The sequence below is a fragment of the Mauremys mutica genome, chromosome 1 (genome assembly GCF_020497125.1).
Source record: "Mauremys mutica isolate MM-2020 ecotype Southern chromosome 1, ASM2049712v1, whole genome shotgun sequence".
NCBI lineage: Eukaryota > Metazoa > Chordata > Testudines > Geoemydidae > Mauremys > Mauremys mutica.
In genome coordinates this window covers 151,373,621-151,386,721 of record NC_059072.1, presented here as the reverse complement: position 1 = coordinate 151,386,721, position 13,101 = coordinate 151,373,621, and the positions used below count along the sequence as shown (strand labels likewise).

The following is a 13,101-nucleotide window of genomic DNA, read 5'->3' as shown; positions in this document are numbered from 1 at the left end:
GATGGGGCTACAACAGACAAGCAGTGAGCCTGGGGAAGAACTGGCTCAGTTTGCTAGCTCCAAGGAGCTTTCTCAGTGGGCTTAGGAGGTTGGGGGGGAGGGGGAGGACAGGAGAAAGGAAGGATGGGAAAAGAGACTGCCACAGCTTGTCACCTGCCTGGCTGCGATCAGCAGGCTGGGTTCAGGAGGCCTCCTGGCAGGGGTGAGAGGACTGGAGGAGGATGAGGCAGTGGCTGTTTGGATCTTACCCAGGTATTTTCCCCATGCACAGGGGGCAGCATGGGAGGGAGCATGCAGGGCTGAAGGGAGAAACTGACTGGTGGTCATGGGAATACTGGCAAAGTGACCGTGGGGATGAGTCTCACTAGATCAGCCGGGCAGGGCCTTACTGGGAAAGCCAAGGGGTTTGTGTCTGATGGGGAGATGCAGGGGGAGCCGGCAGAGGGACGCCCAGGGGAGGCTGATGTGGTCAGTTCCCCGAGAAGGTGATTTTAACAGCAACAATCTTAACAGACTTGAAAGGAGGAAGGGCTGGAGAAGAAGAGGCCACCGTAGTCAAGGTGTGAAATGAGGGGGGTGGGGCGAGAGTTTTGGCCATGGGGACAGAGATGAAAGCCTGGATTTTAGAGATGTTGTTTGAGAAAAAGGGGCCAGATTAAAAATGACCTGAACATGTGGGTCCAGTGAAAGGGGTAATTTAAAGATGGATCCTGGCTAACGGGTAGGGTGACCAGATAGCAAGGGTGAAAAATCGGGACAGGGTGTGTGGGTGGGTTTAATAGGAACGTATATAAGAAAAAGCCCCAAATATCGAGACTGTCCCTATAAAATTGGGACCTCTGGTCACCCTACTTACGGGCCTCAGTGACTGGGAGGATGGTGAGGCTGTCCGTGGTGATGGAGAAAGGGGACAGAAAGGGAGACTGGGGGGGAGAAAGAGTGAGTTTTGGTCAAGTTGAGATTAAGATGACAACTGGACAGGAAGAAATGTCAGAAAGACAGGCCAGGATGCTGGGAGATGGCATGTGTCCAGAGCAGGAAGGATGGCACTTCCAGCAACACAGCACCCTTCACTGCCTCCAACACTACCTGCGATGGCTTCATAAAGGGCAGGTTGCATCTCCTTCTCTATGCTGTCCTCCTGGGGCCCCTCGCACAGAGCTTGACAATCCTCCACTCTTTGGAGAGAGACAGAGTCTGCTGACAGCAGACTGAAGCCCAGTCTCCACAGGCTGGGGTATCTGGGAAAAGTGAGGCCTACCTAAGGTTTAGGTAAGATGGAGATGTATGTGGGCTTTTTGTTGTTTTAATCCTTTTCTCCTATTATGCTGTGGTCCTACACTTCCGGTTAAACCATCCTCTAAGAAAGCTGTCTGGGGTCACTGTATTCATGGCTGGTCACAAGCTCCTGGAGGAAAGAAGTGCAGATACCAAGGCAAGTGGCACTTGTTGGCGGGAAGCACAGCTGATACCCAAAGCCTGGAACACTGATCTAAGAGTGGGAGAAACGCAGGATTCTACCCTAGAGAGGTGAAGGCTCGAGGCCTAAGACCTGGAGGGGGAGCACTCAGAAGAGACCACATGAGGGGACAGAGGCACAGCTAGCCTGGAGCCACAACAGTGTGTTTTTTATAGGATAGGGAAACCAAAGCATATTTGTACTCGGAGGGAAAGGCACATGCTGAGAGAGACTGAGAAGGAGAGTGAGAGGGGGTGAGGGAGTTAGGAGGGTCACTTGGGCAGGAACAGAAGAGGGGCTAGAGGAGGACAGCAGGAAGGATGTCTCGGTGTGTGACAGAGGAGGAGGAAAGTGTACTGGGAAGTGGGGAGTTCATCCTAGATCTTATTGGTTAGGCTCTTGTTCAAAACAAGTTCTCTGGCCCATGTTCTACAGGAGGTCAGACTGGATGATCACAATTGTCCCTTCTGGCCTTGGAATCTATGATTTTTTTGTTGAGGACATCAGCAAGAAAAGGGAGGAGGGAACAGGATAGGGAGGATCTGAGGAAGGAGAACAAGGGGGTGAAGAAGCAGCAGGGATTTGATAAAGGAGGAGAAGTAGAGATGTTTGGTTAAGAAGATGGCAGAATTAGAGGAGGAAAGAGGGAACTGGGATTGGAGAACATCAACATGGTTATGAGACTGTCACCAGAGACACTCAGCAGCACAAGAACAAGGGTGTAGAAAATAGCTGTTGGGGGGGGGGAGGAAGGAAATTTTGTCAGGAAGGATTTTTCCCTGATGTATTCTGTTTTGTTTTTAGCTCCTTATTCTGAAGCATGAGAGAGGATCATGACAAGATATGTGACATCGGACAGGGTGGGCCAATGCTCTGAAGGCCAATGCTCTGAGTTGGTACTGACAATTCTCTCTCAGGTGCTTGGCTGGCAGGTTCTGACTCACACGCTCAGTGTCTCACTGATCATCATATGTGGGGCTGGGAAGGAATTTTCTCCTGGGGGGGGATGGGGTCTGCAGTACAGAACGTGGGTCACTACTGGAATCAGCTGTGTATATGTCACCTAGTCAGTTCCGTGACACAGTGCGAGCCTCAGCCATTGGTAGCACCTGGGTCTCTCCTATTCTCTGCTTGTTGCTTACCATAGTTAAGTCCCTTGAGGTCTGAAATATTTTAATCTAATCTGGGTTATTGGACTGAAAGAGGGGGTAATTGGGTGGGGTTTTGGCCGGTGATGTGCAGGAGATCACACCAGAAGATCTGGTGGTCCCTTCAAGCCTTAAACTCTATGACTATGGGTCAGCCAAGCCATTAGATTTTTCAATGTAAGCAGGTGTAGGCTAGATCTTAGACGGGAGATCTCCAGCGAATACACACAATGCTTTAGGGGTGCTCTCCCCAACTGAGTCGGTACTAATACCCCAATGCCTCAGCATAATGGGAGGGCCACTTGTGATCACTAAAGATTCCTTGGCTTTTTTGCCCATGAGTTGTGCTGTTAATCCCTGGATCCTGACCATACCATGATTCAGGCAATTCCTTTCTGCTTCCTTACAGTTTTGGATTGGTCTCTGAATACCTTCTAATCTGTCCTAAATGCTGTTTGTTTGACTATTCAACATATGCTATACATTACTCGAGAGCAGGGTTGCCAACCCCTCCAGGATTGCCCTGGAGTCTCCAGGAATTAAAAATCAGTCTTTCATTAAAGATTAGGTCATGTGATGAAACCTCCAAACCTCCAAAATTGCAGCTTTCTAATAGCAGAAAACTGAACACCCTTTCCCCGCCCCTTTCCCCAAGGCCCCACTCCTTCTCCGAGGCCCCAGCCCCGGCTCACTTCATCCCCCTCCCTCCATCACTTGCTCTCCCCCACCCTCATTCACTCACTCATTTTCACTAGGCTGAGAGTGGATTTTTATGAGCTTGTGCTGTGCATATTTTTCTGTACTGTGGGAACTGCAGCCAATGGGAGCTGCAGAGGCAGCAACTGTGGGCGGGGGCAGTGCGTGGAGCCCCCTGGCTGCCCCTCTGCCTAGGAGCCAGAGAAACATGTCGCCGCTTCCTGTGAGCCGCAAGGAGCCAGGCACAGAGCCTGCCCGCCCCACTAGTGCTGCAGGCATTTCAGTCAAAAACTGGATGCCTGGCAACCCTACTCCAGAGGGGGAGGCATTTCAGTCTGGATGAAGCAGTCTCTGTATAGGCACAGCCTGCAAGTTTCTTTAAGAACCTGGTGGGAGGAAGGTGCTTTTTAATTATTAAAAAATCCAGGTGGGAGTGGAAGACAGTGAAATAAAAACAGTTGGTTCCTATAGCAGTGATTTTAATATTGACAGAACCTCATTGGTGCCAAGGCATGAGTACAATCTGCACTCAGCACCCTCCAGGAAGCTCTACCACATTGCAAGCATCTCAAACAATAGTGCGACAGATTTCAGAAATCTTTAGGATATCACCAAGACTTCAGCCAATAGCATATTGGATTTCACAAGACTGCCTGACTTTGTCAAGGCTTCACCCAATAGTGAAGACGCATTTGGAAACCTTAGAACATCAACAAAGCTTCAGTCAATGGCACAGAGGCTTTGGGAAGCTTTGATGATATCACCAAGAATTCAACCATTGCTATGGCAGTTTTGACATCACAATGCTTTATGACATCACGATGCTTCAGCCAATGATGTGTGGGTGTTTGGATACCTATATGACATCACTGAGCCTTCAGCCAATAGGATAGTGGCATTCAGAGCCTCTACATCCCTGTTATCTCTTTGATCCAGTCCAGGTAGTTGATGACCTTGGTGTAGAAGCCATAGCTCTTGTGACAGCCGATGCCCCAGGAGACAATCCCGGTGGCTATCCAGCGCTCACTCTCTGAATCCTCCACAGTGAAGACACTCCCACTGTCCCCCTGGCAGGTATCTTTCCCCCCACTGGGCGAGCCAGCACAGAACATGTTCTCATTGAACACCATGGCCTTCCCACTGACCTCCTTTCCCTGCAGCCATTTCTTGCAGGCTGTCTGGTCACCCATTGGCAGTGATACATATTTCAGTCGGTCTGCGAGAACTTTTTTCTCCACCCCAAAGCCGCTCACGTAGCCCATGTATCCTTTGGCATAGAAAGTGCTGTTACTAGCATCTGGGAGGCAGACAGGCAGCAGGTCAGGGCCCAGTGGCACTGGGTCCCGCAGTTCGATCAGTGCAATGTCCCCATTGAAGTTGTTCTCATCATCAGGGTTGTAGTCGCGATGTACGAACACGTTGCGGACGGGGTGGTTACCCAGCTCATGGATCTTATTCACCTCCGTGTGGCCAAGGAACACTTCGATCTTCTTAGCCACCTCAGCAAGGCTCTCTGTCACTGAGGCGTGTTTCTTGGGGTAGATGGTGTGAGCAGCTGTCAGGATCCAGCGGTCACCCAGCAGCGCCCCACCCCCGAGCCCAACGATGTGTGTCTTTGCCTGCCATGGGAAGCTTCCCGGCGGTGCTGTGCTGCCACCGATGATCCGCTGGATTCCAGTGATGGGTTTGTCTGGCTTCCCACACACTGTGGGGAGGGACAGGAACCAAAGAGGCTGTTACATGCTTTCTTCTCCTGCTCTTTCTCTTGTCTTCCCATACCTTTCAGTTCCCTGCTTCCCTGCTCTCATGCTGCCTTTCCATCTGGATTTCTCCATCTCCTACATTGCCACCTCCCTCACAGACAGTCCCATATTACTGTCAGTTCCACTTTTCCATCTCTCTCTCCCTCTTTCTGCTTGTCTCCCTTGGTTTGTGCTGACTCTGAAGGCATATTGCTGAGTGCTGAACAAAGTGAGATGTTCCCTACTTACCTGGTAAACACACTGGGATGTCCTCATGGCCATCTTGGTCTGCCCAGGAGCCCTGAGCAGAGCAGTTGTATGTATCTGAGGGAAAAGAGAAGAAGATAATGATTGCAGGGAGTGATCATCAGGCACAGGGGGAACAGGGAGGTAGTTCCTCTTTCTAGGGCACTGAAACAACCCAACCTGGCATGCTGTGCTCAGCTGTGGGCCCCTCAATCCCAGAGGCATCACACATCAGTCAGAAAGGGGGTGGTCCCTCTCTGCCCCATCTGGAAAGCCTCCAGAAGGGATGCTCTGCTCAGCTCTGGGCCCCTCAGTTCCAGAGAGATAGTGATAAGTTTGAGGGAGCTCAGAGAAGCACCACAGAAATGCTCAGGGGGCTGGAGGAGATTGAGGGGTAATGAGATGCTCATTGGAAGCTATATTATTCAGTCACTGAGTTCTGGGAGAGATTCAAAGAGATAAATCTACCTGGCATGGAACAATCATGACTAGAGAGGGGGTGGGGGAAATGTGAGGATCTTTGCAAGTGTCTGAGGGGTTCAAGTCTCTGAAGAAGTTTTTTTTTTGTGGGGGGGGAGAGGTGAGAATAGGTTGAGACTGAGCCAAAACAAAGGAGCTCAAGAGTCTTCCCCCTGCACTATAAGCCTGGAGAGTCATCTCCCAAAGGGGGGGGCAGAGACCCATTCCAGAGCACAGGGAACTAGGAGCCATGGAGAATGGATAGGGGGATGCTTCTAGCCTAGGCCCAAGGGGCTGCATGGGGAGATGGGATCTGAGGGAGTGTAGCCGGCATTGTCCCCAAGCACACCGCCATGTGGCACAGCACGGCCCTGCAGTTGCATGGCCCTGCAGTTGCACTGCCCGTGCTGCCCCCCCTACCCCGCTTGGGTCTTGCAATGGTTTACTCCCAGATCACAGTACTTAGACCAGTGGTTCCCAAACTTTAACAACCTGTGAACCCCTTTCACTAAAATGTCAAGTCTCACGAACCCCCTCCTAAAAATGAATATTTCCAGGGATTTTCTCCTTTACCGGAGCATAAATTATAAAAGCATCAATCTTGGAAATATAAAATTTGTTTTATGACATGCTTATTACACATGATTTATTATTCATTATTATTTAGCATTACAGTATTTTTATTACATTATGAAAATGACAACACTTTTCCAAGATCTCACTTTCGTAGCTTGTATCACTTTAAATAAGCCTGTTATAAGACAAGGCTCCTATGTTTCATCCAGGAGTATCAGATGTGAAACAGCATGAAGGTATTTAAGAAGCCAACACAAAGTGTTCCTCGTACACAAGCATTCAGGTCTCAAGCAGTCCAGGCAAACAGATGTTACAACAAAGCTTAAACTTGTTCTTCATAATAATTTTAAAAACAATACTAGCTGCCTATTTAATTTTAAAAACAGCAAAAAATATCCACCTCCCTTTCCATTTCTTATAAGGAGTCTTGAAGTTTAAATCTCCTCAGTGTGATAGATATGCTCGCTTTGATCTGCTTAGCTCTTGGAAATCCAGGGGCTCCGGGCTACTGGCCCCATGCTGCCCAGAGTCCCTAGGGACAGCTCTGTCTGCCATTTGGGAATTTTCCCCCCTGAGAACTCCCTGTAGCATTTTACGAACCCCAGTTTGGGAACCACTGGCTTGGCCCAAGATTACCCCTTAACTGGCTTATTTATTAACTTTTGGACAGAGCACAGAACTCTTTAGCTCCTCACCCCCACCCCTCTCCTGGGAGCATGTGTGCTAATTCAGAGACAGGCCCCCTCTCTTAAAAGGTCCGGAGTCCCACAGCCCCCTCCTGGGCCTGTGTAATAATTCAGGCAGGTTTACTCTCCTTGCATTCAAGAGTTCCACCGCCTTCCTTCCGGGACTGTGCTAATTCAGGCCAGCTGCAGTCTAAAACCAGCTTCTCCCAGCTGGCCCTCTTTCAATTTACTTCTTCCAGCCGCACATGAGGAAAGCTCAGCAGCCCCCCTGTTAGGAGAAACGAGGCAGCAAATACGCTGCCCTCCTTCCCAAGGCTCATCCTAATCGGCTGGGAGAGAAGGGAGCCTTGCCTCCACCCTACATTAGAAGGGTCCTGATCCCAGGCCCTTAAAGAGATAGTAGTCTTAGTTTTCCCCAAACACTAATTCCCCAGGACTGCTTCCTTTCTCCCGTATCTGCCTCTGCCATTCCCCAGGTCCTCGTGTTGTTCCCCCAAACTCCTGGATCCTGAAAGAGTCATGCCATGGAACAGAAGTTGACTGATGCCTAGACCCTCTACTCTGCCCTTAAAGGGAATGGACCACCCTTGTTACCGAGGCTTTCCCAGCTCAGATTGCTATGGCTCTTCCTGGGACAGGACTCACCGCTCCCTCTGTTGGTGACTATGCGGTAATAAGGCTCCTTGCACCGGTAGGTGATCACTGACTGGTAGTTGTTGTTTCCGTGTTCGCTAACATAACTGAAGGCCCCGTTGGTGAGATTTTTGGGGTCACCACAGTTCACAACTACAAAAGAGAACAAGGAGAGGAGTCAAGGGGGAGCCACGGTGCTCACTGCTGCAGTGAGGTTCGGAGACTCGTGCTGGACTCAGCTGGAGCCCATGATGTGAGGGAGGAATGGGGACTGTCCATGAGCCTGCTGGAGGGGATGCAGGTCCAGTCCCCACTTGGCAGTGACTAGAGTTGCTTGGAAAATGGAGAAAAAGGCACACAAAAGTTTGAAGTTGTTCAAAGCTGATCTATTTTTTTAAAATTTAATGACACTTTATCAACATTTTTATCAAAAGGGGTTACATATTTCAATAATAATTCTGATTAAAGTAATAAAAATATTGCAAAAAACAAAAAAAAATGAGAACATCAATAGGTTTTGTTTGTTTGTTTTGCTTTTTTGCAATAGTTTTTTAGGGGGGGAAAGGCTATTTTTGTACTAAACAGGTTTTTATTTTAAACATGTTGTTCAGCCCCAGTGGAAAGCATGGTGGCCATTCGACACACCCCTGAGTGCAATGATTTTGGGGAGGGGTGGACTCAGTCTAGGTCCCAGTAGGACCTATGCCTAAGGATCACAATGCCTAAGATACTGTCAGAACTGGCATTTATGAGTCCCCTTGCTGACAATAGAAAGGCCAAAGACTATGTGGGTTATGGAGGATGGGGTTGGGGATCAGTTTGGGGTTGAGGATCGGTTTGGGGGGATAATCCATGTGTGGGGGTGGGATTATTGACTCACTTTCACACCGGGGCATGGGTCGGTGCCAAGTCCCATCATCCTGGCAGACAGCGGTGAAGGATGCCAACTTCTGGTCACCCTGCAGGAAAAAGAAGAGAAGAGCCGAGGACCACATGTAACCTCAGGTCCCTGCCCCAACCCCAAATCATGGGGAGGGACCCTCGTGTCTGCCTTCTCACTGGTGCCCAACTCTGCTCCTGATGTCTACTTCAGTGCCCTTCTGTGACCCCTGAACCTTTCCTCCTTACACAACCTCCTATCCCTCCATCATGCCTTGGCCTTGGCCACCCCTATTTCAGCAGGCTCATGCTGCAGCCTCTTTATCCCAGCCAGAAAAACCTGCTGTCACCAAAACGGCAAGCTCTGATTCTACCCCAGAGACACCCACTCCTGGGGATGGGGCAGGAGAGAAGGGCAGGGAAGTCCTTTCTGCCTTTCATCAGATCCCTGAGCAGAGTGCTGGAGCCCCTTGTGATTACTCTCCAGCCCCTGTCCTGCGTCCCAAACATGCTGGAGAGTAATCACAAGGTTCTTTCTTAATCACCTGACACCACCCATTCCTGTGAAAAGGCAGGGAGCAAGGAGGGGGGAGGAGATTGGAGGGAGGAAAAGAGGGAGAAGAGACTGGAAAGGAGGAGACTTCGACAGAAGAGAAGAAAGGAAGAGTGAAGGAGAGAGCAGAAGGGTGGGAAGAAGGAGGGCCTCACCTCCATCAGTTCATACCCAGTCTGGCAGCTGACGATGAAGTAGTCACGAAATTGGTACAGGGGCTGCAGGTCTTTGATGAGGGTGAACTGGTCCCTTGGCACAGGCTGTGGGCACCGGATTCCTGTTGGGGAACACTCAAGGCTTTAGCAAGCAGCATGCTCAGGCCTGGAGTAGCTCTGCGAAGGGAGCCACTTACTCTCTGAGCTGTAGTGGATCCTCCATCCGTGACTGAACCCTGACTCATCTGTGAAGAACAGCACATCCACCGCGTTGCTGTTGGTTTCGATGCTGCCAGGCGACACCTTGCCACAGAACTCACCAATCTCTCTCCCATGTGCCTGGATCTGGAGAGGAAGAGATGATTCACCAGAACCAGAATCACACCAACAGGCCTCTCCACACCAGTACCCCCTCCTCCCCTGCATCAGGCCAGACCAAGGGGCCCATTTGCCCCATTGCTCCTCAATGGGCCTGTGACCCATCTACTTTGGGGTCACCACTGCCAGATCAGACTAATGGGCCAGTCCCGGCTTCTCCCAGCCTGGGGTCAGATCTATGGGTTCATCTAATCCTGAATATAGGGAAGTGGAGAAGGATGAGGGATGAGGCGGTAACACGGAGCAAAGGAGGACGTTTTCTGGTTAGAATCCAAGAACCACCCCCAGCACTGAGGGGTCTTGGAGGGGCCCAGAGCCCCATTGCTCAGGATGCTGGGGACTAGGTACCCCGGAGGATGGACTGGGGAACACAACTTTGCTCTGGACCCTGGGCATTCCCCCTTTTCTAATCTCTGCTCTCTCCTGCCAGCAGTGCTGGACCTGCGAGCTTCCCTGGGAGAAGCAGGTTTGTTAAGGTCTGATGGCAGGTAGGACGCAGGTTTGGGCTGGTTTCCAGTACCTTGAGCTGGTCATAGGGACAGTGGACCTGCTGGTGATCATCGATATCAAAGGGCTCCAGAAACTTGAGGGTGATGGCCAGCCCCCTGTCCAGGCGGATGCTATAGTTGCACCGCAGCTCTGCCGGGTAGGGAAGGGGGTACTCCGGGCTCGACAGGTACCCAGAGGTCTCTGTGAACAGCTCACTGCTGCACTCCACTGCAGGAGGGAAGAGAGCAGCAGTTACAGTGGGTACAAAGGGGGCAGCCTCTTGTCCCACCAATTGCTTCCTAGGTCATTCCTTCCTCCCTTTCCCCTCTGGGCAGCTCCCACACTTGGGCCCTATTCCCCTGCATCAATCTCTGCACCTTTCACTCACCTCGGCAGGAGCGGTGATCGCTCTGCAGCCGGTAACCGGGGCGGCAGGAGCAGATGTAGCCACCCACATAGTTGTGGCAGAGATGCTGGCACAGAGGCCCCTCTTCTTCCTCAAGGGCATTGCCATGGGCACACTCGTCCAGATCTGAGGGGAGAGGGAGTGCGGGGCAAAGAGAAGAGAGAGTTAAACCTGACTGAAAGCTTTGTACTGGTGGTGCTGCGGGTCTGGCTACTGTCCTGAGGTCTCTGCCTGTTGGGGATGGGGCCCAGGGCTCCTCTGGATTCTCCTGGTGAGGAGCAGCCTTGTGCACCCCTCCTGCAAGGTGTGGAGCTCTCATACTCACCCACAGCTTGGTAATAGGCCAGGAAGCCCTTGTAGGGGATAAGGGTGCCGTTCTCCTCGTTGGAGAAGTCAGAGTGGAACATCATCCTCATCCGGTTCCCTTTGGACACAAACTCCCTGACTCCCGGGTGGTTGCCTGTGGCTGAGCCTAGCTGGCCACAGTACCGGCCCAGGTCTTTCTTATCTGCTGTGATCTGTCAAGGAGAAAGGGGGAGGGGAAATCATGAGAATTCGTGAAGTTCAACCTGCTGCATGTATCACCATTACCTGGCCTATGCATCTCCAACTCCCTCTCCTCTGTGCCTGTTGGCAGGGGCGGCTCCAGGCACCAGCACGCCAAGCGCGTGCCTGGGGCGGCAAGCCACAGGGGGTGCTCTGCTTGTCGCCGCAAGGGCAGCAGGGAGGTTGCCTTCGGCGGCATGCCTGCAGAGGGTCCGCTGGTCTCGCGGCTTTGGCGGACCTCTCGCAGGTGTGCCGCTGAATCCACGGGACCGGGGACCTCCTGCAGGCAAGCCGCCGAAGGCAGCCTGTCTGCCATGCTTGGGGCGGCAAAATACCTAGAGCTGCCCCTGCCTGTTGGATAGCAAGGAGAGCCTGCTTGCTGTTGAAAAATGATTGTGCCCTGAGGTCACCAGCTTCCCCTCTCCAGCCCTACCCCGGGTCTCTGCTGTACGCACCTTGACGTAGTCATAGAGGCAGGACTCCGATGGCTCCAGGTCGAACTGCCAGAAGTTCAACTTCACCACAAAACCCTTTGGGACTGTAATGTCCCAGGTGCTGATGTTGTTGTTGGGGTATGGCTTGGGGTAATTGGGGGACGTGATCTCCCCAAAAAGCTTCCTTGGGGTTGGGCTGGAACTGACCACTCCAAAGAGGAGAGACCCCCACAGGAGGAGCAGGCGGAGCCTGTGAACACAATGTACATGGAGTGTGAGTTACGGACCAGCCATAGATCTGGGCCATATGCAACCAGTGGAAACTGCATGGGAGGCTCATGCGCAGTCCAACGGACCCCTGGGTACACTGGGTACCAACCAGGTGTTATAGAGCCAATGGAGACATTGAAGAGACCCAAGATCCAGTCAGGTACCAGCTGGGCATCAGGCACTAGCCCAGGATATGGTTCCCAGGAAGCCATTTCAAGGGAGACTAGGCACGAACCCGGGGGCACTGGCTCTTTGTTACACACCCACCAGCCATGGACCCGGGTCTCTTGGAACCAAGGGGAGGAACAGTAAGAGACCCAGCCTTATAGGCTCTCAAGGTTTCCCTTTGCCTGGCTTTGGGCCACCTGGTTCAGCTTGTGTTTGTTGTCAGCTTGGGAGCTTGCCCAGCTCAGCAGTTCAGAGTCCAAAAGTCCTCAGCATGGCGGGGAGTGATCCCCAGCCATGCCTGGGTCCCTCTCCTGTCACCCCCCTGTTGAGGGAAGGGGAGACCTGTGCAAGGTCTAACCATTAACCTCCCCACCTCTGCAGGATTTGGTATGGAAATCTGGGCAGGTTAGTTGCCCCCTCACATCATGGTCCCAATCTGGGGGTTACTTGGGGAGTGGGGCCATTACGCTCCTCCAAAATACACTCATTCCCTTTCCCTGGAAGGAGATCAGCCGGGGGGATTCAAACACTGCAGCACTTCTAACAGGAGGATTAACGGGGTAATAGTGGGACATGGATTTAATCCTGTCCACCTCTCATCCTTCCCCAAGGAGCTGGATCCTTCAGTCCTCTCCCCCATAAAGATGCCACCACCTCCCTCCCCAGGCCAGATTGGCAGCACTCACATGTTCTTAGTCTTGTCTGATGTGTATATGTCTCTCTCTCTCTCTCCCTCCAAGCGCTCTAACCAGGGCTTACGAGTTGCAACCAAATGCAAACTCTTAACCCTGCCAGATCTAATTCAGCGAGGTGGGGGAAGACCAAGAGGAGAGGGAGGGAAGAGAGACAGTTTGGTTACAAAGCGATTGACATAGTGAATGGGTTTCATTAGCCCACATTCTGCTGCCCTCTGCTGGCTCTTTGCTCAAACTGTGGCCATGAACTTTTGTTTTTTAAGCAAGAGCCAACAGAGTTGTACACATTTGTGTGTGTGTCTATAGTTAAGGTTGCTCAAGAGAGAACTGGAAATTTCCCTATATTAAAGTGAAATTTGGGTGGGAGTTTTGTTTTTAAAGGTGTCATAAAAAGGAAACAGAAATAGGATTTGTGTTCTCCCCGCCCTTCTTTTTGGGGGCATTTTTCTGATGTGGGAAGAAGGCTTGAAATTTTATTCTTAA

At 51.5% G+C, this 13,101-nt stretch overlaps 1 protein-coding gene across 2 annotated transcripts; it reads right to left on the bottom strand.

Moving 5' to 3' along the window:
* Window positions 1-3,765: 3,765 nt before the first annotated feature.
* C1R (complement C1r) lies at window positions 3,766-12,739 on the bottom strand. 2 transcript variants are annotated; one of them, XM_045000289.1, is made up of 12 exons: window positions 12,610-12,739; window positions 11,507-11,735; window positions 10,831-11,023; window positions 10,488-10,631; window positions 10,131-10,327; window positions 9,430-9,577; window positions 9,233-9,354; window positions 8,526-8,604; window positions 7,658-7,798; window positions 5,295-5,369; window positions 4,179-5,008; window positions 3,766-4,127 (listed from the first exon to the last, which is right to left on the bottom strand). In XM_045000289.1, coding segments are annotated over exons 1-11 (2,127 nt in total). In that variant the 5' UTR covers window positions 12,612-12,739; the 3' UTR covers window positions 3,766-4,127; window positions 4,179-4,211. The 2 variants fall into 2 exon arrangements, with proteins under 2 accessions (XP_044856224.1, XP_044856222.1); XM_045000287.1 differs by having other exon boundaries at window positions 3,766-5,008.
* Window positions 12,740-13,101: the final 362 nt, after the last annotated feature.

Bases quoted from the DNA above. Each gene is read 5' to 3' on its own strand.
- C1R (XM_045000287.1), bottom strand. The intron at 11,024-11,506 runs GTGCGTACAGCA...TCTCCTTGACAG, and splicing joins GCCTCTATGACTACGTCAAG to ATCACAGCAGATAAGAAAGA. The intron at 5,009-5,294 runs GTAAGTAGGGAA...CCCTCCCCACAG, and splicing joins CATCCCAGTGTGTTTACCAG to TGTGTGGGAAGCCAGACAAA.